Below are 26986 nucleotides of genomic sequence, written 5' to 3'. Positions count from 1 at the left end.
GGTGTGGGAACCAAATATTGATCTGCAAAAGATTTCTTTCTGAGTAGGTGGTTGTCCCCAAAGTGATTTTTCATGCCACCACAAGACCTTAAGTTCTGCCTGGAAAATTAAGTCTTTCAGAATGGTTAATTATGTTTTTTTTTCATCTCTCTCTTACTCTGTACTTGTCCAAACCAGTCAGGAAGCTACCGGTGCAGAAGGATGCACCGGATACCCCTTCCTGAAGTTAGCTGTGAAGGACATTGTCATATTTTTCCTTATTTCTCTTTGGGAAGACTTTGGCAGCAGAGGCATAGGGATTATACTGGAGTCAGTGTCTTTCCACTTTTCCCAATACACAGCAAATCATATTACTGGCCTGTTCACAGCTTTTGAATGAGTCTATTGCATATTCAATACTATAATTAATATAATCTATTTAGCCATCTGCCTCTGAGCAATTTGAATACTGGAATCCTCCTTTTTTTCCCCTCAAAAAAATCCCACCTATGAACTCACACTTTTCTCCCATCTTTAAAATGTCCGAGAAAGAGCAACATGTTTTGCCAAGTGTCTTGGCAGATAGTGTAAAGCATTGTGAATGGGCTCGGTGTAACCACTTGTCATGTCGGAAAGGGAAAGGCTTCATGGAATGATTGAATCGAGCCCGGGCAGGCACAAAGCATGAGAGGTCAGACAGGTGTATCCCTGATGAAGGAAAACTATGAAAATGAATCAGATGAGAGGATGTCTGGGCAAGGGTACTTGTCCTGAAATTTGAAAGCAGGTTGATGCAAGGGAATGTGGAAAGGAAATCTGGCAGCTGCTGTGATAATGCTACTTTGAGGATGCTCTTGTGTAGTATCTGAGCTGAGACCCAGTTTATTGGAACTTTCCTTTGCTTTTCCCTGAGCCTGATTACTGGAGGAGGTCCTTCCAGCTGCAACCTCCAAGAAGACAATGTGAGGATAGAGAATGTTCCCTCTCCTCACCACTGGGAACTGGGTACTCCTTGCTGAGTGTACAGAGGTCTTCCAGCATTGCAAAAAAACAACCCAACCATGAATAGGAAGAAAGGTGAAAAAATAGCTGTGGCTAGCTTCAGTTACTGTTTTTTTTAATCCTGTTTTCTTTTAGTATGTGTGAATTTGGCAGTCTGGAGTGTTTGTGAATAGCACAAACATTTGTTTTTAACGTAAGCTTGCTGTGAAGTTGAAGGCTATTCTGAGATCCAGGGTGGCAGACGGTGATGAAAAATTGTAGTCCTGGGACCTACTGAGTGAGTGGCTGCATCACCTTGTGTTTCATTCCTGGAAACTGATGCATACACCTCTTGACTTGCTGATGTCAATATTTACCTTCTCCTTCAGAGATCTAGAAGCCTTGTGTACATGCTGGAGGTGACCCTTCCAGGCCAGCCCTGGCCCTACCTGAAGGAAGGGTGCAAGACAAGGGAAATAAGGAAGGCGGTGTTTAAAGAAGCCTCCCACCAGCCCTATTAGTCCCTGCAGAGAAGATAAGCTGAAGGACAGCAGACCACAGAGTGGGCAAAATACTGCAGAACAGATCCTTGAAGACTTAATTCCATGGTCAGAGCTAATAAATAACATTTTCTCTATTCAAGAGCAAATGTAAAGTGGCCCATTGAAAAAAGAATACCTGTACCATTAATCTCAAAGCGTTTGGCCAAGGCCAATGAGCGACAGTCTACCTGAGTTGTAAAGAGTTTGGGAATTAGAGAGGTTTCTTTGATTTACCGAGGGCTGTGCGGATTCTCTGCCCTCCCTCTGATTCCACCTGCTCATGCCAGGGTGTGTGGTGGGCACCAATTCAGTCGAGCAGCAGACGCGCTGCGGAAGCATGCGTGTTTTGGCAGGGTATCTTTCAACATCGATCCCTGCCAGGGAATAAGCTCAGGCTCTCCCGTGCTGAGGCTCCTCGCACTGCCGGTTAGTGGGAGACCCAGGAGCAGATCTCAAATCTGTTCACACAGAGAGACAGATTTACCACCCAGCTATACATAAGCAGGTTCCTAGAGGGGATGATTTTTTTTTTCCATGCTTTCCAGCTGTAGAGCCCCACGCAGCAGCGTGGACTTACCTTGTTTGTGTTGCTCAGTACCATTGCTGCCCTATGATCCACGAGAAGTGAAAGTGAAAATAAATCCCTTATTTAAGAAGGAAGAAGCCGGTGGTGTCTCTTTTTCTCTGGGATGTAAAAGTGGTTTCTGCATCTCCTGTGCAGGGCTCTGGAAGAGGTGCTGAATGAACTGGGTGCTGACAAGGCTGCTCAGGTGCATGGAGAAGGGAAGGGAAGAGGTCCGAAGGCTTCCTTGGATGCAAACAACTGCAGAGGTACTCACACTGTCTTCTTCTTTAATGGATCCTGCCCTACAGCCAGTCTTTTCTCTTATCAATTGTTGCTGTTTCTTCTTTGTAAGTGGGCACTTAGAAACAGGCATTTAAAAATCGTGCGACGGAAGAGAAATAATTAGTGTGTTTCACGTTTTCTCCCTCGGGACGAGTGTGTGTTACTTGTGCGTGTGATCTTGCTAAATAACTAACACCGCCTTTCGCTGCCCTGACTGCCGGTTTCTGTGCGGTTCTGTGCTGCTTTCGCATCGCTTGTGGGAATTCCAAAACCCAACAGCTTCGTTAAGTGGTGCGAGTGACCACAGAGGTAACAATAAGTCTATTAGGGCATTTTTATCTTCAGGTAATTCCCAAATAATTTTTCCCACATCCAATTAACCTTTTTTTTTTTTTTCTTTTCTGATAGCTCCTTAGCACGTTTTGCTAACATCTCCTTTTCCAAAATTGCTGTCCTGTCATATTTACAAGTAAAGGATGCTTTGCCAGGAGGATTGCAGTAGAAATCTTTGCGACTCTCTTCGTTTTCAATGAGCAGCTCATATCCAAGCTGGAGCCAATTGTTCAATGTTTTCCCCATGGCTACTGTTCCCGTCCCAAAAGGGACCTGTGGGACCTCGGTGGCTCCAAGTTCAGAACAAAACAAAACAGAGAACCAAACCAGAAAGTGTCAGTCAGTAAGGATATTGGTTTTAAAATAAAAGAAATTAAACCAGTGAAACAGTTTGTTCTACTTGCCTTAAAGTGCTGCAAGCAGAAAATAAAATGGTAATAGTGTTTTCTAATAGTTACAGTGGAAACTTTTCTTTTTGAGAGCAGTTGCTGGGAAGCCCTGTGCTTTAGTGTCAGGGTTTTTGCAGGGGTTTCTCAGCTCAAGCACGGTGTCCTGCTGATTACTTTCTGCACCAACTTGTTGGAACTGTTGAAACAAACTGCACTTTGCCCACTCTGGAAATCTCTTCCTGTGATTTTTTGTTGTTGTTGTTGTTTTATATTGCAGAAGCTTGTTGAGAGTGTTATTTGATAGAGTGAAACTGATACTGAAAGTAATAAAAAAAAATTAGCTCTTATATAAATTCCACTCCTTTTCCAGGAAAGAACTTAAAGTGGAAAATAAAACCTGTAGGATCTTCTGAAGTTCTTTGGGTTTTATTTTGTTGCTTCCTTACTTTCTTCTGTAGCATTATTTTCTTCCACCTGTTTGAAACTTAAGTCCTCTCCATGGGATACTTAGGATACCAGATAAATCTTTTCTGAAAATGTATTGCACTAGTCCACCAAGACAGTTCTGCCTGACCATATAAGCCACATACTAGAGCACTCATAAAGCTGTAGACCCCCAGGGTGTGTGGCTGGAAGAGAGAGAAGGAACAGGAAAATGCAGTGTCTACAGTTGGAGAACAGCTCTGGGTCTCGGGGGTCCATGACTGGCTCTGGAGGGATTTCCCCTTCCCTGCAGAAAGACTATGCGTCTTCTACTGCTGTGATTGACCCTGAGATGCAAAGGGGTGTGAGTTTGGCATTTGCAAAAGCCATCTCAGAGAGCAGTAGCAGCTGAGCACACGAGCGTTTCTTTGCCTGTATTTCAGCTATCTTGGCAAGAAGCAGCTTTATGTACTTGGCCTGGAAGTTATTTTCTTTTTGACTGGAAAAAGGTAATAAGAAACATAATGGATGCTAACCACTGTAATGTCCAAACAGGGAAATGACTGAGGGAGGAGCCTGGTGAGCCTGCCCTGGGATCGCGAAGGATCTAGGAGAGCATCCAGCGCTGCTGGAGCTGAGCACCCAGAACAGCCTGATGGACTCTCCCCGCTTTGCTTGGTTGTGTTTCCTGCTTCTGACCATTGCAGCTCCTCGTCTAAGTGAGTGTCCTTGTTTGATCTCATTGCTTTTCACTGCGTGTCAGTAGCTAAAAACTTTTAAACTGTTTTTAGAAAGCTCAGCTGTATCTGGATAAAACTTAAGACCACAAACCACTGAGGTGAGAAAAGAAACTGAGAAGGTGAAGGTTGATTCATTTGACCTGTCGCAATCACCTCACTTGGGAAGGGTAACTTTTTGGATCTGTCTGAAGTTGGCTGAGGTGAGTCCTCTCTAAGGACTAGTGCTTTCCCAGGGCAGTCTGAATGAGTGAAACCCCTTTGTCAACTCTCAGCACCCAGACCCAGTATACTCCAGCACTTCAGCCAGGCTGCTGGTGGGTTTTGGCTTGGCTGTAAAAACTGTTGCCTGCAGAAATACTGAACTGAGTGGTTGGCGGTGGCCTGGGACACTGCATCCAGCTGTATGTAGTCTGGCAGCTCAGCTGTGAACTTCATTTGTCCTGGGATCTGGATGTCTGCTGGCGATGTACCAGATAGGATTGTGCCAAGGAGTCTGGGAAGGAAAGAAAATAAGAACAGATGATTCTTCTGAGCCTGTTTGGGTAGAGGACCTCTTAGCTCAGCAAGAGAAATGTCTTTCAACTCACTTCTCAAGTTGCCAGCTTCCTAGTTAAAACCCCAGAGGCAGCAGTGGGCAATTATGTCATATTTATACTCAAAAAAATGGTTTTAGGGACCGGATCCAGTAACATGTAAAAAAATGCCCATTGGCAGACAGTGTCTCCTAAGCCATGATTGGGTTTGTCCACCAAAACTCGTCCCATTCTCTAACACTAAAAGTCTGGGGAGAAAACTGGTAGAAAATAATTTTTATTTGTTTTCTCATTTAGATGTTGCCATGCCCTGTGACAACCCTGCTAAAACGTCCCACGACTCTTCCTTTGGCAAAACAAACGTGACAGTTTACTACTGTGAAGACTGTGAGAGCAACATATGCGAATCGTCCAATTATGAAGGCTTTGAAATAATTGTTGAAACACAAAGTGAGGCATTTTCAAATGAAAGAATTCAGTTGACGACCAGTGAAACACACATCACTATGTGCTTTCAGCAAGAAAATAGTTTTCGTGAAGGAATTTATGCCATCGTCTGGGAGAAACACGTGGGAATAGGAGACTCATGCGGCATCCTGAATTCTGGAGGTATGCTCTACTGGGAACCTGGCTATGAACACATGGAAATCATATTTCTGGTTATGAAACTGAACTGTTGTACATTGGGGCAGACAGTGAGATTAATGAGTGAACTAACTTGTCAAAATGATTTTCTGTTGTGAGAAAAGTCGTTAAGTCATTCGCAAAAATAAATTAAATACTCTCAGGTCAAACACTGCTTAAAACTACACTGGTAGAGATTCAGATAAATTCATGTTACTGTGATTTAGAAAGATACTTTGTGGGTTTTTCCGGCAACAGTAGTTCTCCTGGTCAAAATCTGTGCCGGTTGGGAATGTATAAATCCCATCTACTTCAGTCAGTACGCGCTGAAATCCAGGTCCAGCCTAAAGAGCCATTCTGTGTTGCTCTTCTGTACAATTCAGTGAATAACCAGGAGGTAACCTTCCAGCTTTCTCACAAAAGTGTCAAATTCAGATAAAAGTGCCTGTCAGTACACGTATCAAGTGGTTCCAAGAGGGCAAACTTCATGGTGGATCAGGTTGCACAGGTGTAATTTAGTTGAACTTCATTCAAGTCAACGACATTTCACCACTTAACATCCGATTGAATTTATATTTGTCTTTGTCCTCCTGGCTGTAGATGATTCTCTGAAAGTGGCTTTCATCACCCCTCTTGTCAGACTTGTCCTTATCTTGTTGCTGACAGAAGAGAAAATTCTCAACCTACACATGCTTTTGGTCAGCCTAACAATTCCTCATGTATTTAATTTCTGACCTCTGTAAACCATTTCTCTCCTGGATTTTTTCTTATCACTGCAAAATATCTACATGCTGTTAGCACTATGTAAAGCTTGGATGATACTAAAACATCCATTGTGAAAACTCGAGATTGCTGTAGACACAGTTGCCTGTATCCCTTGAGAGTGTAACAGGTGGATGTGCTGTGTGGGATGTGTAGGTAGGAAGGAGCTTTCAAGATAACATTCTTTACGTTTCCCACCTCTTAGAAGAGGAGAAGTTCTACAATGGCATGGTGGGGTGCAGGCTGGGTGGGAGATGTACTCCAGGGTCTCTGAGATTTATGCTTTATATTTGCTTCTTCCTCTTCTTTGGTTCCTGTGGGTAAACAGAAGGTGCAAAATTTTGTCATAATTATTATTTGAATAGAATGGAAATGCAAAAAGGCAATGATAAGCTGCTTACAAATGTTTCGATGTTCTTAATTACCTGTGAAAACTTTTTGCCTTGTTCAAATTTGAAGATTTCTATTAGTGGTTCATAGAACAGTTCATCAGCTTTAGTGAGAAGAAAATCTAAAAGATGACTGCTTGATTTGAACAGTTGGTGAATTAAATATGATTGCAGCAACCTCCAATTTTTTTTGTGGTACATGAAGGATCCACTTTTTTAGCCTATTTACCTCTTTAACCTTTTTCACCCTTGACAGAAGATCTTATAAATGATCCATATTTATAATTAAAACCTCTTTTATCTTTCAGCTTCCTCAGAAAACGCGAGGGGTAACATCATTAAAACTTGCTGCAAAGCAGAGACAGACCTCTCAGTGCCCCACCTTCCTCTGAAGTGCTGTGCTGAAAAGTCAGATGAGAAAACCAGAAAATTAACAGCCGACATCACCGATGAGGGAAATCTAGGTTAATCTCTTCACATGTTTGTTTGCCCTTTGCTTTGAGAGCGTTTTGCCCAGACAGCTTTATGTGAACGAATTCTGCGTGGAGGGGGGGCGGATGTACTGTACGTTCATCCCTTGGACCCACAGATGCTGTAGCCACCCTAACTCAGAGACTTGCCCCTAGCCCGTGTAGGTGCCCAGTCCTGGAGATAGGTTTCTGTCACTGTAGCTCCATAGCTATAGATACAGGGACACAGAGGGATGGCGGTACGTGATGGGCGTGCAACAAGTTTCCAATAATTCTACTTTCCAGTAAACGATAAAAGAGATGTTACCTCCAGACTAAGAGGACATTCATCTCTCAGTTATTTTTATATCCAAATTTCTTTCACTGTAGAAATCCCTGTTGTCTTCCTTATGTTATGGATAAACAGGGCATCTTTGAGACAAGTAAATACTTATTTTCTGGGGACAGTCATTGGTAGGGTTATGGCTCTTCACTTTTTGCTGTGTTCTTTGGGTGTGTGTGGTTTTTCTTTGTTTTGGGGCTTTTCTTTGGTAATTTTTGAATGTGTGCTGGGCAATTCTATTCTTTCTCTTCCAAATTAGACAAGTATTAAAATAACCTTTCTAGATATTTATATTTTTAAATTCCCGTGCATTGAGGTCTTTAAAAAACAATCAAAATGGGTTTTCTTAGTGGCCTTTGAACCCATCATTAAGGATGTATTACCTAGTTCAATGTCTTGTCCTTACCAGATCCTTGTTTCTGAAACATACACTATCCAGACACGTTCCAGAACGATGCTGACCTGAAAAACATTTTTCCAGCTTTTATTTTTTACTTATTCCATGTCTTGTTTTAGCAGAAAAACTAGCTAAAAATAATATCACTAAAAGACTTCGCAGAGCTAATGACCTCCTTCCGTTTTGAGGATGCAAGATCTTGCACCTCTGGTTTTGATTATTTCAGATCAGATAGATATTCAAAGGTATCTCTTGTGTTGGGGAGTCAAGGATTAGCTTCAAACGTTGATATTGTTTGGTTACCGACATCTTCCTTAGGATATCCTAAGCCAGAGGCTATTTGTTCTCTTGTTCATCAGTTCCTTCTCTCATTATCAGCTCTTGGGGGGTACATTGCAGAGGTACCAGGCTTCCTAGCTGGTGCTTATGAGGCAGGCTTGTTTCTTGGCACATGTTTGATTCACTTGGACTCTTTATTTTCCTCTACTCTGCAGGTAGTCCTCAATTTTCAATCAGTGAAGAGAGCCATGTTGACATCATCATCCCAGTACTGATTCCTGTGGTTTGTGCAGCAGCACTGGCAATGTATTGTGTTCGACGGAACCGAAATGGTCAAGGTACACTCTGACAAAATGCTATGTTTTCTGCGGGTAACTGTGCTGGGAATTTGGTAGCACAGGAGAGGCTGCAGAGATAGTCCATGTAAATAGCTGCAAAAAAGCTTCCCCGGCTCCAAAACTGTTCAGACCAGCCTCTAGCCAGGTCAGACCCCCCATCCCCTCTGGCCAGGGCTGAGCCAATCGGCGCCTCTGCGAATGCTCTATTTAAGACAGAGACAAAGGAGCCCGAACTAGGCTGGACCTGCAGTGAAGAGAGTGGGAAGGCAGGGGACTGGCTCCTTGGCCTCCCAGGCATGCAGCTGCCCACGCTCTTCTGCCACCATCTGACTGGACATGGCCATGGCGGCACGGCTTGGAGAGCTCCGAAGTGCCCTGCTCCTGGGACACCCGCTGGGCGGACTCCGTCCTGCCAGGACTGCTGAGGTTTGTCAGGCTGGTTGGGCCTGGCACAGCTGCAGCAGAGAGATGACTCAGATCTGAGAGAAATGGCTATGCAAACAGCAAGGGCAGCAAAGACGGAACGGGAGCTGAGATTCCCCTGCAACCTCTGAGGAATCCCATGCTGGAGCAGAGATGCCTGTGTCTGAAGGAGGTCATAGAGAAAGATCTCAGTGAACTGCTGGAGACTGACAACCAGGTGGAGATGCATCTGAAGCCTGTGAAGGACCCCACGCCAGAGCGGGTGGCAGCTCCTTAAGAAGCCGTGACTCTGTGGAGAAGGAGCCTGTGCTGGAGCAATCTTGTTATCCAACAATTAAAGGGTTAAATGTTGTGAAATAATTTCATGAAGGATTTAGTAGGCTGTTTGCACATATCTAAAGAAGACAGAGCAAGATGACCATCCTTGAAGCTTGATTAGTTGAGAGACCCCTTATCAAGAACTGGCTATCCTTGAAAGAGGAACATCCCAGAAAATGTATAAACTTTGTTATCACATTTTTGGATTGTCAGCGTGTGCAGCAGTAACTAGGGGAAAGGGAATTCAAATGGCAGGGATAGATCCCGACCACTGACTCATGGACCACCCACCCTAAACATACCCCAGACTCAGAAGAGGAAAAGGACTGAGCATGCAAAGGAATTTGCATGTAAAGCGAGAGAAAATTAGTCAATTGTTTAAGAGAATAACAATGAATATATATGATTTTGGGGAAACGTCATGAATTTGTATGATGACAATGTATAACGTGATGGGGGTGATATCCCCACGCACCCGGTGCCGCAATAAAGCAATGCTGACTTTCCAACGCTACAAACTGTGTTAGAGAGTTTCCGTCCCGATTTTCAGTGACAATCTGATGGGTAAGGATTGCATCCTGCGGGAAGGACTCGTGTTAGAGAAGTCTGTGGAATGTCCCGTGAGGAAGGAATCCACTGGAGCAGGGAAAAGAGTGTCAGGAGTCATCCTCCTTTGAGAAAGGAGTGGCAGGAGCAATGTGTGAGGAACTGACCTGCAGCCCCCCATTCCCCGTCTCCCTGTGCTGCTGGGGAGGAGGTAGAGCCAGGAAGAAGGGAAGGGTGGAAGAAGATGTTTTTAAGATCTGGCTTTGTTTCTTGTTATCCTCTCAAGTAACAAATTAAATTGATTTGTCCCCAAATTGAGTCCGTTTTGCCAGGGACCATGGTCAGTGTGTGCTCCCTCCCTAATGAATGGAGAAAAACAGCTGTCTTGAGAAGATGATTCATCTCACCTTAATATGGTTTTAAGATGAAACAGATTAATTACCTTGTGAAGGTGCCTATTTCTCTCTGGTAACTCTAAAGGAAGCCAATGGGAACAAGCTGAGATGTTTGAACATCTACAGTTAGATAAAAGGCAAGGCTATCTGTGAAAAATGAGTTGCACAGTGCTTGCAAAACCCACTAAAGATAACACCACACCAGTTTCATTGCAATTGTTATAGTAAGACATATTAGTAGATATATTGGTGTGATAGGTAAAAAATTCTCACTGAAGTCAACCTGTGCCTTTGGTGACCTCACAGATATTTTTCCTTCAATTCTGAGTTGTGAGAAAAAAACAAACGGGCTCCTGACATGCAAAACCTCAGACCTGTTTGGAAAACTCCTACAAATGAGAAAACCAGGCCTCTGTACCAGCAGCACGCTCCTCAGTTGTGATGTGCAACATTCAGCTGAAGAAACAGGTGCTCATTTTATACGAGACCTCATGGTAGTTTTCACAAATGTACCTTCACTAAATCCATGGGTTCATTGAGGTCTGTGATTGCCACAGTCATCCAGCTCCAGGCCTTCGTGCACAGCAGGAGAAGCTCCCTGGATCTCCCATCCTCTGCTGGTGCTTTGCCGAGGACAGCAGTCATGGAAAGATGTTTAAACCAGCTGAATTCTCTCAATGGTTTTCAATGGGGAACAAGCAAGAGGAGTTAGAAGTGTGTGCGCATCTGTTGGAATATGATCTTATTGGCATCACGGAGACGTGGTGGGATGAATCCTATGACTGGAGTGTCAGAATAGAGGGGTAAAGGCTCTTTAGGAAGGATAGGCAGGGGAGAGGAGGAGGAGGTGTTGCCCTCTATGTCAAAGACCAGCTAGAGTGCCTGGAGCTGCACCTCGAATTCCTCAGCCCCACAATGGGCGCCAAAAAGACTGTCGTGGTTTTAGGCTGATCCAGCAACTAAAACTCACATAGTCTCTCCTTCTCCAGTAAAGTGGAGAGGAGAAAAATATAATAAAGGGACTGAGGGATGAGACAAGAACAGAGGGAGCACCCACCAACCATGGTCCTGGGCAAAACAGACTTGACTTTCTTAAAAGCAAAACAATTTCTTGATGGTTACTTAAAAGGACAAAGGGAAACAAAACTGGTTACGTGAGAGGATAAAAAGAAACAAAGCCAGATCTTAAAAAAAACGACACCTTCCTCCCCCCCACCCCCCCCAGCAGCACAGGGGGCAGGGACTGGGGGAGTGCAGGTCAGTTCATCCCGTGCTGTTACTGCTGCTTCTTTCTTAAAGGAGGAGGAGTCCTTACACCCTTTTTCCTTGCTCCAGTGGATCCCCTGCTCACGAGGAAAAATCCACAAACTTCTCCAGCGTGAGTCCAGCCCACAGGAAGCAATCCTTCCCCACAGATTGCTCCGGTGTGGGCTTTACCACAGTCTCAGATACTTAGGGAGTTGTAGCCACTCGCTCCGGCATAAGTCGTCACGCAGACTCCAGATGCCTCTCTGCCTTGTCGTGCACCCCAACACGACCATCCTCAGGCTCAGGCATCTCCTCTCCACAGGCTGCGAGTGGGTCTCTACTCCACCGAGGCCGTCCTGGTTGCAGGGGGCCGCCCGCCATCTCACCACCAGCCACAGGGGAAACTCGGCTCCGGCACACCTCCTCCCGCTCCATCCTCACTGACCTGCTGTCGATGCGGCTGTTTCTCTCAGATCTCAGTCCTCTCTGGGTGAACTCAGCCCAGTGGGCACCCCGGGAGTGGGGTGCCCCCGAGTTCCCCAGCTGGCTCCACCGCCGCCGTTCTCCATGGGCGGCGCCGGCCCAATGCAGGCAGCCGCCCGGCTGGGAGCCAGGGAGCGGGGGCAGTGCCCTCCTCCCTTCTCTGGTCGATCCTGGGCAAAGCACCTTTTCTGTTTCCTTTGTCCCGACTTAAATAGGGCAATTCGCAGAGGCGCCCTATTGGCTCAACCCCGAGGGGGATGGGAGTCTGATCTGGTGGCCAGAACCAAGTCTAACCCTGTTCCAAAACCAGGGAGGTCACAGGGAGCAAAGCCCCTCTCCTGCCACCAGAGCCCGCACCCCCTCCACATCAAACCATGACAATCTACCTGGACTTATTCAAAGCATCTGATACTGTCCCACATGACATCCTTGTCTCTAAACTGGAAAGACATGATTTTGATGGATGGACCGCTCGGTGGATAAGGAATTGGCTGGATGGTCGCTCTTAAGGAGTTGTGGTCAATGGTTCAATGTCCATGTGGAGGCCAGTGACGAGTGGTGTTCCTCAGGGGTCAGTGCTGGGGTCAGTGCTGTTTAACATCTTTGTTGGTGACATGGACAGTGGGATCGAGTGCACCCTCAGCAAGTTTGCAGATGACACCAAGTTGTGTGATCTTGTGGACACACTGGAGGGAAGGGATGCCATCCAGAGGGACCTTGACAGGCTTGAGAGGTGGGCCTGTGAGAACCTCATGAAGTTCAACAAGGCCAAGTGCAAGGGCCTGCACGCGGGTCGGGGCAATCCCAAGCACAAGTACAGGCTGGGCAGAGAATGGATTGAGAGCAGCCCTGAGGAGAACGACTTGGAGGTGCTGGTGGATGAGAAGCTCAACATGAGCTGGCAATGTGCGCTGGAAGCCCAGAAAGCCAACTGTGTCCTGGGCTGCATCCAAAGCAGCGTGGCCAGCAGGTTGAGGGAGGTGATTCTGCCCCTCTACTCTGCTCTCGTGAGACCCCACCTGGAATACTGCATTCAGCTTTGGAGTCTCCAGCACAAGAAGGTCATGGAGCTGCTGGAGTGGGTCCATAGGAGGGCCACAAAGATGATCCGAGGGCTGGAACACCTCTGCTATGAGGACAGGCTGAGAGAGTTGGGGCTGTTCAGCTTGGAGAAGGGAGGGACTTTTTACAAGGGCGTGTAGTGATAGGACAAGGGGCAATGGCTTTAAACTGAAAGAGGGGAGATTTAGATTAGATATAAGGAAGGAATTTTTCACTCTGAGGGTGGTGAGGCACTGGAACAGGTTGCCCAGAGAAGTTGTGGATGCCCCATCCCTGGAAGTGTTCAAGGCCAGGTTGGATGAGGCTTTGGGCAACCTGGTGTAGTGGAAGGTGTCCCTGCCCATGGCAGGGGGGTTGGAACTAGATGATCTTTGAGGTCCCTTCCAACCCTAACCCTTCTATGATTCTATGATTGAAACTATCAGTTAATCTGAAATTCTTCAGAGAGCCGTATCTGTGCTCAGGAGGGATGTGTTGAACCCTGAGGCAGATGCTCTCTGCATGTCCTCCATTTCATGTTGCAATAGCATGTCCATAGGTCTTCATTTTTTTAACTCCCAAGTGGCCTCGATCCAAAAAATCACTTTGTACAAGTGACTGGTTTGCTGAATTAGAGGGGTTTGGCCTTTTGAACGGATATTTGATTTTTCAGCCACCTGCAGGCTGAGGACATCTCCTCTGCATGCTTGTTCCTGTGCAAGATGGACGGGAGGGCTATATCCAGTTCCCTCAGAAACAGCGTTGGGTCATGGAGGTCATAGCCCCCTCCCACGCTGAACAGAAGCATGGTATCAATCACTCTGACAAATTAGGTTATAATACTGGCAATTTTAGCGTAGGACACTTTCAACAGCAACTCCAGTGGATAGAAAAGCGTGTTGATGTACCTGCTCTGTTTCCTTATCAGAAAAGACTACAATGTTTCCCCGTCTGAAGACAGGTTTTGGTGTCCTGCATGCAGACAGTATGTGATGACTACTGCACTTCAAGGATCCTCATTTGGTAGTTCACAGGTGGTATGTCATCTTCAAATGATTGATCGTTCACGCTTGATTTGAATAGGACATCGAAAGTTTGCATTAGACCTAACCGAGTATCAGGCTTTTGAGCAAAAATCAGCGGCAGCACAATTGGAAAAGCAGATCCAGAGTTGCTGAATAATTTTCCCATAGTTTAATTACCTATAAACCTGAAACTTCCAGCAGGGAATCTCAAAGGATGTAGGATGGTGTGTGACTCTTGAAATTTGCTACAACCACGTCTAAAGGGAAAAGTTCATAATGAAAACCAGCCAAAAATATGTTTTTAAATAATATAGGAAAGCCTTTGTCCTTGTGTTTGGCACAGGAGACTAGTGCTGTTATGGGCTGATTTCTTTCCCTCCCTAGTGGGGACTTTACACCCATGCTGATCTGAGATGCCCTTTTAACTCAGCTCTCACCTTATTTGTTGGATTTTTGTCTTTTCAATTTTTATCATGATGGAATGCAGTCAAAACTTCATGAAGAGATGGCAAACCCCAGCTACTCAAAGGCTTTTGGGTATTTACTGAGTACGTTATTTTGACTGATCCAGTTGTGAACTCTGCTATATCATGAGGAACGTTCTATGTTTGTTCAATGAGCCAAAGCCAACGTTACCTGTGAAGAGCCCAGACTGTGCAAGGATTGAGATGCAGAAGGAAAAAGACTTTTCCTCTTTATAGAGTGCCTTAGCACAATTGCAGTTTCTGTTTTTTTTTCCCTGAGCAGGACCTCACTGTAAGCTTTCAACAGAGTAGAGCTGTGTCTAGAAGGAGTGAGGAAGTGGTTTATTTGGATTAAAAGTCATCTTTTTGGGAGGAAATAAGATATCTGCTGCTATAGCCTGGGAAAGGAGCATTCAAATCGAGTATGAGCCTTTCACTTCTTGACCCCACTGCAGCTATTGCTTTTGGTTCTGTTTCCCTCTGCTGTTAAGTTGTTGCTGTGGGTGCCTTTGAGGAAGTGCCAAGTGCTCCAGCTTACTCAATCAAGCTGGATACTGTGCTTCTTTCCAGTGAGATTTCCAGTGCTGTACACGATATTTTCCTGTACCTAGAAAAATATTGTCTTGAAGGCCGTGGCAGTTCTTTTGTATGGTATTTTAATGAGAAAAACAAATGTGTCTATGTATATGCGTGGCAAAATCTGTATGTGTGTGTATACCTGGGGTTCAAACTGATGGGTGACACTGGGTGGTTTTGATATAAACTCAGATTTTGAGTCCCTTGGAAAAGAAACAAAGTGGTATTTGAGAACTCACATTTTATTAACTTGAGGGATTCAGGTTTAATGACGTGCAGATTTAATTTCTACTCTAACCCCAGTTAGGACCAGAGAGCTGGGCACGTTTTGAGAAAAAAGGTTATATGGGCACCTGTGCACAGTGAGACTTGCTTGAGTAAACTGGTCACAAATGCAAGTTGCAGACCAATCTTTATGGCTTGCTCCAGCACGCTTTCCTTTGCATCTCTTCTTTCTACTGATGATTATATAGATTGTAGTACATAGCAGCATCACTACCAACTGCTTCACTTTGCCGCTCCTGAGTTGTTTTGTGTTGGTAGACACCAATCACCCCATGTCTCAGGAAAAACTGTTATAAATAGCTTTAAAGATCCACAGTGTTTATTCTAAGCAAATGCATTGTCTTGTTTTGCAATATGCAAATATTTCTTTATGAAATTAAAAAATTACTCAAGATACTAAGTGATCTGACTTACCAAATGTCATAATTCGATGGTTGTGATTTCATTGTAATGATTTTTTTTTAAATTTGTTTTGTGTTATTATGCTCATCAAATAAAACATCAGCTTAAAAACTGGCTATTCAGTCAACAACGTGTTGATCGTTTTGTCATTTGGTATGTTGATCTCCTTTATAGAGCATCACCATCACGTGATTCCCAAACTCATAATCCAATATTATCATTCCCTTCTTAAATATTGCAGAAGCAAAGACAGAGAGTAAGAGATGTCTCCCGGCATCTGCTTTTGTATCCAGTAGTGAGCCTTTGTAGGGCTAATGGTAGGGCTCATTTCACAGCCTGCCTGAACTCTGTTTTCTTTACGATGATTGATGACATTTCTAAGCTTTCAAGATTCAAGAAAGTCTTTGGGAACACCCCCTTTCCCTGTGTATTCACGCCGAGAACAGTGCCAGCAAGAAGAGCTTTTCATCCTATGAGGGTGGGAGCAGGAGCTGCCTGTGAGCTGTAGCTGAGGTTCCCGTTTGCTGGCGCTTAGCAGCTCCTGTGTACTGCAGACGCTATGGAATGTGTTATTGGACACGAAGCCAGGAGGCATGTGGGAGGTAGCTACTGTGCTGTTGCTTGGAAATTATACACATTGTCATTGCTAAGAGGCAGATCAAACCTGTAGTTTTGTGAGCAGAGTTGGTATCATAATTTAAGGTTTACCTGAAGTAACGGAGCATCTCTCATCTCCTTTCTCCTTACAAAGCCAAGACTTTTGCATTTGTAGCCACCAAGCTGGCAGCCCGCTAAGCCCGTGGGAACACTGACAGAGTGAATGGATTGTACCAGGCGCCTACGTTTCCCATAAGGCCACAACAGGGAGATAATTGCCTGACTTTGGCACTGTGAAGAGCAACTTTGAGCCTACCTTTTCTCACTGGATTGTAAAGGGGAAGTAGTTGCTTACCAGAGACACTCTTTCTAATCCAGTCCTCAGTGTTGGGGGTTGTTTCGTAGTAGGAAACTGTGGGTGTTTTAAGTGTCGAGTCAAAACCAAGATGCACCTCTCGAGAGAAATCTCTCTTCACTCTCTGTCTCATTTGTGATACTAAGGCAGAAGAAACATGTTGCTAACTTCTTTTAATAGACAGCTCATGTAGCTGGAAGAAAACAGGCCAACTTGTGGCATACAACCCTTTCTTCGGGTCTTTAACTCATCGGTCAGATAACAGAGATCAACTAAAAAGACCTTTGAAAATGCTGTGGATATCGTGTCTCCCAACTACATCTCACTTTCTTCTGCTTCTCCTGTGCTTCCCTGGCCAGAAAGGTACGTACAACGTAGACACTCTTACATTTCACAAGTTTCAATGTTTTCCAGTATTTTCTTTCCTCCTCTTCCCACCCCTCCTTAGTCTGTTGTCTCAAACAGGTTCCTGACAAATTCACCTGGTTAGCAAAACCAGGTGGAACTTTGAAAAACGTTCCGTGAAATTATAGAATGAGTTTTTAGAAAAAAATGAAAAATTCTTGTGATCATGACTTTTTGACACAGAAATTACTCTCTGTAGAAAGAGTGGAAGTTGTTTTCCCAGTAATTCAACAGGAATCTGTTGACAGGGGGAGCCCACTACTGGATAGAAATGATTATTGATATTTACTAGGAACACAATTACTGAAGGTGTACTAAAATCACCATATCCATTTCTAAGTAGCTATTTAGAGTACAAGCTGGAGGCACGTTTGGGGGAAAAGTGTGTGAATCTCTGAGAAGAACGGGCTGAGGAAAAAGATGTTTCCAAACACTCAGTCCTTTTTCCCCCATGACAATTGACAATAACTGGAAAGGATGGTGACTTGAGAAAAAAATATTATCCGTAAATCAGCATGTCTGAAAGGAAGATGCAGTTAAACTGGTGAGAATATTTATTTTGAGTGTGTTTGCCATTTTTCAGTTAGTGATTACTGAGGATCAATACTGATTTCTGCAACTACAATTTAACTCTTAAACTTCTACCCTGATATTTTGGAGAAAACAATTGATGGGCTGTGGCTGCTTGTCATTAGCTGTTTGGGTTCTTAGATCACACAAGTGTGGGTCAGCTTAGGAGAACTGATTTTAGGCTAACGGAGATGAATTTCCTGGGCTTTTCTTCCCCTCTTGTAAAGTCTGAGTGCTCTGTGCCTCTCCAGCCTTCTCCATCACTCTGTTTCTCTGCTGCTTTGGAAGGTAATTGCTGACAACTGGGTTGCCTTAGTTCCTTCTCTAAGTGCTGTAGGAGGAATATCTTCATGTCTGGTCAGGTTGGATTGACCTACTGTATCTAAATTCCCATGATCTGATCTTTCTGTGTTTGACTTCATGTTTGTTCCCTTATTTAAATAAATTGTTTTAAGTATGTAAGGGTCCTTAATTTACTTGTCAACACTGGATAATTCTACTCTTTCTATACCATGTTTGTCCTAGATATGCAATACTCTGATTTTTCTTCCCTTGCTTGTAATGTAATTTCTTTTGGTGTTTCCCATTTGATTCCTCTGTTCCTCCCAATTCATTGCGTGCGTACTTACTGTTCAGTTTCTTTTGATACTGAGCTCATTAGAGAACTCAAATGATCTTATTAATATATTTTTACACCTTTTTTTTGTAGTATAGGCTGCAGTTACATCTTCTGCAATTCTCTTTCTAAAAGGCTGCGTTATCCAGTTTCCTGATGTTGCTAAGGCGTCCTTTAAAAAAAAAACAACTGTAGTTTTCTTCTGTTCTCTGCTGTTGTTTGATCCCTTTGAATTCCAGATTTAGATCCTCACCCGTCTCCAATTATTGGGCTGAGTTCAATGAAGCTTGTATTTTGGGAACTGATAGGATCAGACTGGGAATCTGCAGGGCAGACTAAATTTTTTGCATGAATGACAGAAGCCACTTTTTTTGCCAAGGCCTTTTAAGCTTTGGGGAGGCGTTGAATTGCACAGGGAATGTCTGGCAGGTCACTGGGAATGAAAGGCACCGTAGGTTTCAGGACAGCCGAGAGATGACATATACAGGATAGCAAGACTAAGGTCCAGTCTTACAGAGCTGTTCTGTTGACAGAGTAGTCTTTTTGAAAACTACTTTGATAATAGATTAAGGAGAACTCTGATACTGTAATTTCAATTGCATTTCTTATTTTTAGGTGAAGAAAATGAACAGTCAACAGACGTTATCAGTGTTTGGGAAGGAGATTCCATCAGCATAACTTGCTCAATGAAACGTTCAGAAAATGAAGTGGGAATGTTCTTGACAACTAGCATACAGCCGGTCAATGTGATGCAGCTTTCCAAGTGGAAGAATAATCCATATATCCTTCCTGCTTTTGCTAATCGCACAAAGTGTTTGAAGGAAGGAAGGAATCTCAGGATAACTCTGCACAATGCACAGGAATCTGATTCCAATATCTACCTGTGCAGTAGGTTTATTAAAAACAATGACCATCACAAAAAGCTGAATGGGAAGACAACCATAGTAGTAGTGAAAGGTATTGCAATTCCACCTTTTATGTCTTGGATTAATAAATACAGATATGTATTTTAAAGATTGAAAGAAAGTGTGATGAGAGGAAGAGTCTGACAGAACTTCACCCATGTCTGCTTAGGTAATGTACTGATTTGAAGGAAAGTGTAGGTCTGTTCCTTGAAAAGATGAAGAAAATACATTAGATAGAACAGTACCAAGAAAGCCCCTAGAACATCAATTCATGACTAATTTAATCCTAGCTACAGGTTTTCACATGATTCATAGGCTGCTGCAGCAGTTTGGAAACAGTGAGGACCCATAGCCCTTTCCAAAACAATCCGTCACGTCTTTATGAATAGCGAGTGAAACAAGGAGCCTTTTTTTGGTAGCGGTTTTTGCAAACCTCTTTTGTTTTTACTATTTCATCTTAAGTAATAAATTAACAATAATTGGGAAACAGATGCTAGACAGGGTTTGCAAGTTGGGCACCAGTGGTTAGAGGTGTGGGTTTTTACTGTTCCTAACAGAGAGTTGATGCATGGGCACAAGTGCTCCTTTTGACAGTCGTTTCTGGTTGCAGGGAGAATTTTTCTGCCTTTTCATTTTCTTTTTCTTTCTTTTTTTTTTTTTTTTTAACATTAGAAGAGGGTTGAGTCCACAATATTCTTTGGCAGCTTATTCTTTTACATACCTACCCTTCTGATGAGACCATCTAACCTGAAACATCTTTACCAAAAATTACAGGGTTTTCTTCCTTTCCTGTCCCCAAGGCATGCAAAACCTAACTGATTGCTGGGTCAATAACAGTCATTTATATCTAGGAAGACTTATCATGTCCTTCCTTAGGCTTCTTTTTTCAAACTCCTTGACTGTATTTTCTAAATGAGTTCCGTCTTGTTGATTATATACTTTTCTCCAAGTTATTTTTTTTAATTACCTTATATGTCTCTTTGATTCTTATCTCCTCTAAAATGCTTGCAACCTTCCCAGAATTATCTTTTGTATAAATGTGATAAATTCTGTCTTTATTGCTTCATCAACATTAGTGATAACGTCAAAAGATATGTCTGCAGAGGAACTCAGTAAAATGTCTTCAGCTGGACAGCGAATTGTTAATAACTACTTTTTGAAGACCATTTTCAAAGTTTGTGGTACTCACATTGTGTGATTTCATCCAGACCTATGGTCCCAAGATCTTTCTATGGCTTAACCTTACTGGAGAAAGCAGGCAAAGATCCACGTCTCAAGGGCAAGCTAATGAAGCCGTATTCCCTTAGAAGAGTTCGGTATATGTATTTTTTAGGTAGATGGAGACCCTTTACAACCAGCTAGTCCTGTTTGGTCAGTCCTGCTTTCAGATCCTGGGGCAGGGAAATATGCCAGGGTGCACTGACATAGACACGCATAAAGGTAGCCTTCAAAAAATTACCATTTTTTCTAAATTTCTGCGCTCTGTTCTTTCTGTCTTTGACCTCTGTATTTGCTCTCTAGTGAAAATGCGCTGTGTTAAGCATGTAGTACCCATTAATCTCTCTTTGTTTTAGGTGAAACCAGTGGAGTTGTTGAACAGTCACCACTCTATGTCAATCCTCTGCAAGGACAGTCTATCAGCATTACCTGTGCACTGAAGAGCTTACATGAAGATGGAGGGATCTTTTTGCTCAAGACTCACATGCAACCTGAAAGAGTGTTACATGTTTCAAGTCAGAATGCTTCAACTATTTCTCCTGCTTTTGCTAATCGCTTGGAGTACTCAAAGCAAGAAAATAAAATAGTGATAACTCTACACAACCTACAGAAAAATGACAGTGATATATATGTTTGTGCTGGGGTGTTGAAAAATTCCTCTTCTCTCTCAGTAAATAGAAGTGGCACCATGATCCTGATTAAAGGTACTCTCTTTTTGCTTGTTTGTCATATCTATAGGCATGTTGTAATACAAATGTGAACTAAAAGCTTGCAGAACTTTAGTCAGGAGAGGTAAAACACTGATCTATGGCTAGACAACTTCTAGTACCCAGGAAAGTTTGGAGAGAGTGCTCAGACTCCTCCACACCCTGTTGTACTAGGGCACAAAAACAGGCACTATGTTTCTACCTGCCTTGTATAACTAGAGGGGAATTATAAAAGCGAAAACTTGCTATAATCCTGGATCTTAAAAAAAAAAAAAAAAAGTCAAAATCAGACAACATTGATTCTTCTTGTGAAGAATCTGTCCATTTTAGAAAATGAATGAGTATTTTTAGCATCAGTTATTTGACCTTAATGTGACATAAATGTCTTTTAGAAACCATTCCCTATAGCAAGTCTTTGTGTTTAAAAATAGGTCGCAATAGGGAGTGCAGAACAGGTCCTCAGGTGTTCATTTAAAGCACCACAGATAATAGCAGGCATGATCTCACACACCCTTGTTATACCCTGAGCACACTGTGAGTGTATGTTCCAAAGGTAGTTTTTTGGGGTTCTTTTCTGCAAGATGATGTTGTAACCGTTTGCTAAGATGAAGGCAAGACCAGCAATATAGTGCTTGATTTTGATCTTACTGGTGCAACTTAACCCTGGGTGTTGGGCTTCGATGAGATCTTTGGGCAATTAAAAGAAGGTTCACATAGGCCCTAAGAGTTGCAAAGGATCTACCTGCAGTCTGCAAAAAAGACTGTGGCCTCACTCTGTGCCACTAGCCAGAACTGGTGCAACAACTCAGTAACATGAATTGGGGAAAACAACAGCTATGCATCAAAGCAGGGGAGTGATTACCAGATATATTGTTCAGATATGGATTAATTGAGGTTTTAGAGAGCTGTGACCCTTTCCACTAGCACTACGCTGCTCAGCGTGTGTACTCCAGATCACGGTAGCCTCCTATGTCTGCCTGTACTGCTCGCAGCCTGACAAACCCAGCTGTTAGGTAATTGCTACATATTCCGGGCTGAGCCCTCAGTATTGCTGTAATACTGCAGTAAAACATTTTCTATCTCCGTTATGAGTGTGTGGTCCTACTTCTGATCAGTGGTATGGAAGCTGTCACCTTTGTAGAGGTAAAGTGCTCCTCTCTGACCCTTCACATGCCACCTGCAGTCATCACCAGCCTCTAGAAGAGCACAGGGAATGCCAGTGAGAATACTAATGGGATGACAAAATGCGGCTGTGTGGCACGCCGTTGATATCTGATTTCTTGCTGATCAGTAAAAATTTCTTTTAATAATAAAAATAGAATTCTACCTCTTCATATTAATAATAACAATATAATTTTACATGCAGAAGTGGAGCAGACAGACTGCCGTTATAGTTCCTGGGGTATCTATGGTCTCATCATGGTGGTAGTGCTACTGGTTTTTTCACTGATCTGCTACGCCATGTACCATGTCGATGTAAGTATGCTGTTCTCATGCCAAAGTAAAACTGAACCTGGTCTGAGTGAGTAGGTGCCTTTGATATTATTTGTGAATAGTGACTGAGTCAAGAAAGCATTTGGTAACCCTAAGGAATCATGGCTTTCTGTTGTCTCCTCTTTGCCCTTGTTTAATGTCTCCAAGCTCTTGGCAGTATGACCATGTGTTCTTGTGTTTCTGTAGCTCTGAGTAAATGAGATATTGTTTGCCTTTTGATAACAAACCTTAAGTGAGCCTCACAGCCAACAACACAGCCGTGTGTTGTATGTATTTCTCTGAACGGAGCACCTCATTATTCTGTTTTGCTTTTTTTTTTTTGTCAGTTGGAATGGAGCTGTATATACCAATATACCAGTCTTGTAACAGATGCAAGAGAATGTTGGAGGAGGACACAAGAACCACAAAAAGTCGTAAAATAGCCTAATATCTGAAAGTAGCTGAATTTTGCCATGTCCTAGGAAAAAAAGATGACTGAGAAATTTTCCTTTACTGGGATTATTTACATCCATATTCTGCAGAAAGTGCCCAGAAATTCTTTGTATCTGATAGATCCTTCTGCTCCGTAAAGTTTACTCAAAATTAACAGCGTAAGATTTGCACGGCAGGCTCCTAGCCTGTTGTCTATATATGGCTTCAGTACTACTAAGAACCAGTAGTATAACATCATTCTGGCAAATCCAAGTGGCCTCGTGGAAACTAGTCTCTTGTGTTATCAGTAACAAACTAAGGATAAGCATTATTTATGTTGGGGCCACAGTTACATCCAACTCTTGAAGGAACTTTTAGCAAAATTACATCAGACTGACAACACAAAGTTAAATAAATAGGTTGATGATTTCCACCTAGTCCTCTAAGACCTCATTGTATTATCAGGGAAATTTTAAAAGTACATTTCCACTTCAAACAGAGGGACTCCTAAGATGTAAATTGACTCCCTCCTTGGTTGGGATCTTTCCAAGCTCTCTTCTGAATGGCTGTTTGCTTTGTTTTGCAGATAAAGAAATATTTCCAGAAAAGAAAACCAAATCAGGTATATGAAGATATGTCTTACTGTTCTAGACATAACACCTTGATCAGAGCTAACGATTACACTATTGACAATTAAGCTTCTGCCAACTGGGACCGCGCGTGGATCAACCAGTCCTTTACAGGTTTCTCCGAGACCTGCCTTAGCAACTCGATGTGGTAGCTGTCACCTCTCTTCTTCAGTGGAAAGAAAAACCTGCCTCATTTCCAAAGCTGTTTCTGCTTTTTTGATCACGTGTAAATACTTCTTTTTTCCAATGTATAGAAAATGTAGTGAAATGCAGGTACCCTGCACGTGTGTTTGCAGTGCAGTATGGAAAGCAGTATTTTTGGACCATACATTTAGCTAAATGCAACATAGGGGCTCATTTCTTTGATTGGTGAATAACCCTTTCAGGGAAGGTGGGATAGATGGAGAGGTCTGATTCTGAGCTTTGGTGAATGCTCAGGAAGACCATAACAGGCCTGTTTAATAATATGCAATGGATCCACGTATGCATGGATTACAGTTCTCTTATGAATCGTCATGGGTCTGCCCAAGAGCTCCGGTAGCTATAACTACTCAAGAATTGCAGCAGAGAAATCTCTTCTGAACAGAATCAAGAAACTTTGTGGCAGAGTGCATTACAAGTGAAGTGTTAGATATGAGTGGGCTTACCTATTCAAAGATAACAGTCCCACAAAGATGTAATCAAGTCTAGATTTTAAATTACTGCCTTTGTCAGAGATACTGACATATTGTTGTGAATTTTGTCGTGATTGACATGCAAAATGACTAGGTTTGGGGCATGATGGCTTTGGGGGGTAGCAGAAATATTTGTGACATGTTAGTGTTGTCTCAGACTCCTGATGTCTTAGAGCTACACAGCAGAATGCATTTCTCCAGGTCAATGGCTCTACGTTGAACAGTACAAGGTGAACTAATCTGGGATAAAGCCAATGCCTGCGTACCATCCTGGGCATGGGTGAGTCTGACCCAAAAATCGCTTTTAACAATGGAATTTATCAAAAACTCACATCAGTCAAGTAGAAACTAAATTTGGTTTAGTAATGGCTTAGAACAGGTTGCTGCGTAGCTCTAGCTAAGGAAGGGTTACAGCTTCTTCCGGGGTGTTTTGGTTTTGCAGAGTTGAGTTGCTGTGGAAAGTCAACAATCTCGCATGCCCAGAAGAATATCAAATTGCCCTGTTACAAGGCAGGATTGACGGAGTTGGCTTGTGGTTCCTGGGGACAGGCCGAGACTAGAATTTTTCTTTATTCATGTATTTATTTAGTGTTTGACTGATCAGGGCCATTTTGCCGTCAATGAGAGCGTGTAGCTGGAGAACAGCCTCTGGAGGTGGTCTCTGCTGAGGTCTCAGCTTGCCGAGCCGAGCCTGCCACTTGGGAGAGCCCATTTCCCTTCTAATGTCGCTGGTGAAATGCTGCGCACCGGGCCCGAGGGAGAAATCCGCTCACTCGGGTGGCTGGTGGAGGAATGGGTTAATCTCGTAAGCAGAGAGCTGCCTGTTGATTGCAGACCCTCCCGTCTTCACCTGAATAAAATTGTGCTCAATATTTTTATACACGTATTAAGACTATTTCATATATCTTGCAAATAAATGCTGGTTATTGGATGGACTGTTTCTTTTAGTGTGTTTTGGGTTTTTTTTCTTAAATAGAGTGATTCAAAGGCTTCTTGCAGAATGCAGTATAACTTGCTCCTAACGGCACCTCATAGACAACATAATAACTATTTTCCACTTTATTTACATAATCTGCCTGTGGGGGTTTTTCATTTTAAAACTAGTCACTGAAGAAAATACCAAAGACCACTTCAGACGATGTATATTTGTACAATCCTTTCGTGGTGGCTAAGATAAAACTCCTGAAGAGCTATAAATGTCAAATGGAGACGGGTAAGAAACAGACAGCACTGGGAAAGCTCCTTCGAGCAGCACCTTGCCGCCCGGTCGTGAGGTCTGATGGCCACAGGATTCACTAAGTCTGGAGCAGGAGGTGGCACCTCACCATTGTTGCCCCCGTCTAATAATGTCCTGATGAGCATGACCCCGCAGGGTCCCATGTCCTCTCACGGGGCTCCCGTGTCCCTCTCTCCATGGTATCTAAATGTCCCCTGCAGCAGTTCGACCATTTCTGTCTTTGCCCCTGGACAAGCTCAGGGGCTGATGTAGAGCCAGGTAAGGGGATTTAACCAGTTAGATACTGATCTAGGAACTAAAATGCCCATTGTCAAACATTTTAATTTTTGAAAAAAAGTGCAGGTTTAGTAGAAAAGGGCAATACTTCCAGAGAGACGAGGTACGGAGGTTTGAGACGAGCAATCTGGCATTTGACATCAGCTCTCTGTAGCAATACTACTGTGCAAATGTGACCACAATTGTGAAAAAAACAAGCTGTGAAAAGAAACAGTAGTAGAGGTGGTTTCTTTGCCTTAGCGTAATTTCTTTTTTTTTAAAAGAAGTAAAGCTTAGCTGAGGAAAATGAGATATAGTGAGACATTCCGTGAGTTGTACTTGTGTGGAGGGATAGGATCAACCCCACAATTAACCCAAGCGGTGGTAGATGAACTGCTTGAAGAGAACAGGTCAGGAAATTTGCTGAACAGTGTCAGAAGAAGGAGTTGGGTATTTGGCTGTTCAAGAGGGTTGGAGAGGTCCTAAGATCATAGAATCATAGAAGGGTTTGGGTTGGAAGGGACCTCAAAGATCATCTAGTTCCAACTGCCCTGCCATGGGCAGGGAAACCCTCCACTACATCAGGCTGCTCAAAGCCTCCTCCAACCTGGCCCTGAACACTTCCAGGGATGGGGCATCCACAACTTCTCTGGGCAACAAGCTACTGACTGATGACTGATGATTTCTCAAGGTCCCTGTGTTAATGAAAAAAAATATTTCCATTCACGGCTTACAATCTTCTGTAAGCCCTTGTTTTTCAAGGCATTTAGTTTCTTTTTGAATGTCTGAATGTTTGTTAACACTCATCTTGCATGTAGTAGCAGTCAGTTTACAGTCAAGTTGAAAACACACAGTTTTTTCTTGTAGTTCACAGATTTGGTTTTCACACCATTTAGAGCTCTGTAGTGCTGAAAATGCATTCTTGGTGCCTTTTTTTAATCTGTCATTTTTGGTGAATGTGCTTTTGCTCTAGTTAATGAATTCTTCTACTGCTCAACATCTAATTTTAAGAGTGTTTGTGTTGCCATGCATGATTTTTAACACTATTTTAAATGCTTCAGTAATGACTGGACACTGGCTGTGTGCAGCATGCAAGAAATCTGCCAAATTCTGCTTGAAATCTCAACAGGTTTTAATTTAGTCTTTGGTAAATCACTGATAGTACATTACTGATCTTAACTCTCTCATATAGCCAGAGCATCCTACCTTATTTACAATGTCCTCACATGCAGAAGAGTGGCTTAATATTAAGAAATCACGATTTTTTCATTCTAGAAAGTAAGATAAAGTAACTAGCCTAAATATTGATCACAGTGACTAAAACACTTTTTCCTAACATTAAAATTTTACAATGTTATC

At 43.1% G+C, this 26986-nt stretch overlaps 2 protein-coding genes across 3 annotated transcripts; both read left to right on the top strand.

Moving 5' to 3' along the window:
* Positions 1-2172: 2172 nt before the first annotated feature.
* Positions 2173-14561, top strand: LOC147527361 (uncharacterized). 2 transcript variants are annotated; one of them, XM_086624020.1, is made up of 6 exons: positions 2173-2333; positions 4050-4213; positions 5065-5376; positions 6851-7006; positions 8226-8348; positions 13731-14561. In XM_086624020.1, the coding sequence occupies exons 2-6, from the start codon at positions 4150-4152 to the stop codon at positions 13793-13795; spliced, it is 720 nt and encodes a 239-aa protein (XP_086480146.1). In that variant the 5' UTR covers positions 2173-2333; positions 4050-4149; the 3' UTR covers positions 13796-14561. The 2 variants fall into 2 exon arrangements, with proteins under 2 accessions (XP_086480146.1, XP_086480147.1); XM_086624021.1 differs by lacking the exons at positions 2173-2333; positions 4050-4213 and adding an exon at positions 4307-4434.
* Positions 14562-16622: 2061 nt separating this feature from the next.
* Positions 16623-24601, top strand: CD7 (CD7 molecule). The gene is made up of 5 exons (XM_009977801.2): positions 16623-16869; positions 18713-19054; positions 20577-20924; positions 22294-22403; positions 23419-24601. Exons 1-5 carry the CDS (start codon positions 16797-16799, stop codon positions 23527-23529), a joined length of 984 nt encoding a protein of 327 aa, XP_009976103.2. The 5' UTR covers positions 16623-16796; the 3' UTR covers positions 23530-24601.
* The last annotated feature ends 2385 nt before the right edge of the window (positions 24602-26986 follow it).

The sequence above is a fragment of the Tauraco erythrolophus genome, chromosome 20 (genome assembly GCF_009769465.1).
Source record: "Tauraco erythrolophus isolate bTauEry1 chromosome 20, bTauEry1.pri, whole genome shotgun sequence".
Taxonomy (NCBI): Eukaryota; Metazoa; Chordata; class Aves; order Musophagiformes; family Musophagidae; genus Tauraco; species Tauraco erythrolophus.
Note: the sequence above shows the minus strand (reverse complement) of the source record. Positions and strands in the feature narration are given on the sequence as shown.

Bases quoted from the DNA above. Each gene is read 5' to 3' on its own strand.
- LOC147527361 (XM_086624020.1), top strand. From the start codon at position 4,150: ATGGACTCTCCCCGCTTTGCTTGGTTGTGTTTCCTGCTTCTGACCATT. The intron at 5,377-6,850 runs GTATGCTCTACT...TTTATCTTTCAG, and splicing joins CGGCATCCTGAATTCTGGAG to CTTCCTCAGAAAACGCGAGG. The intron at 8,349-13,730 runs GTACACTCTGAC...TTTCCTTATCAG, and splicing joins ACGGAACCGAAATGGTCAAG to AAAAGACTACAATGTTTCCC.
- CD7 (XM_009977801.2), top strand. From the start codon at position 16,797: ATGCTGTGGATATCGTGTCTCCCAACTACATCTCACTTTCTTCTGCTT. The intron at 19,055-20,576 runs GTATTGCAATTC...TCTTTGTTTTAG, and splicing joins AACCATAGTAGTAGTGAAAG to GTGAAACCAGTGGAGTTGTT. The intron at 22,404-23,418 runs GTAAGTATGCTG...TTTGTTTTGCAG, and splicing joins ACGCCATGTACCATGTCGAT to ATAAAGAAATATTTCCAGAA.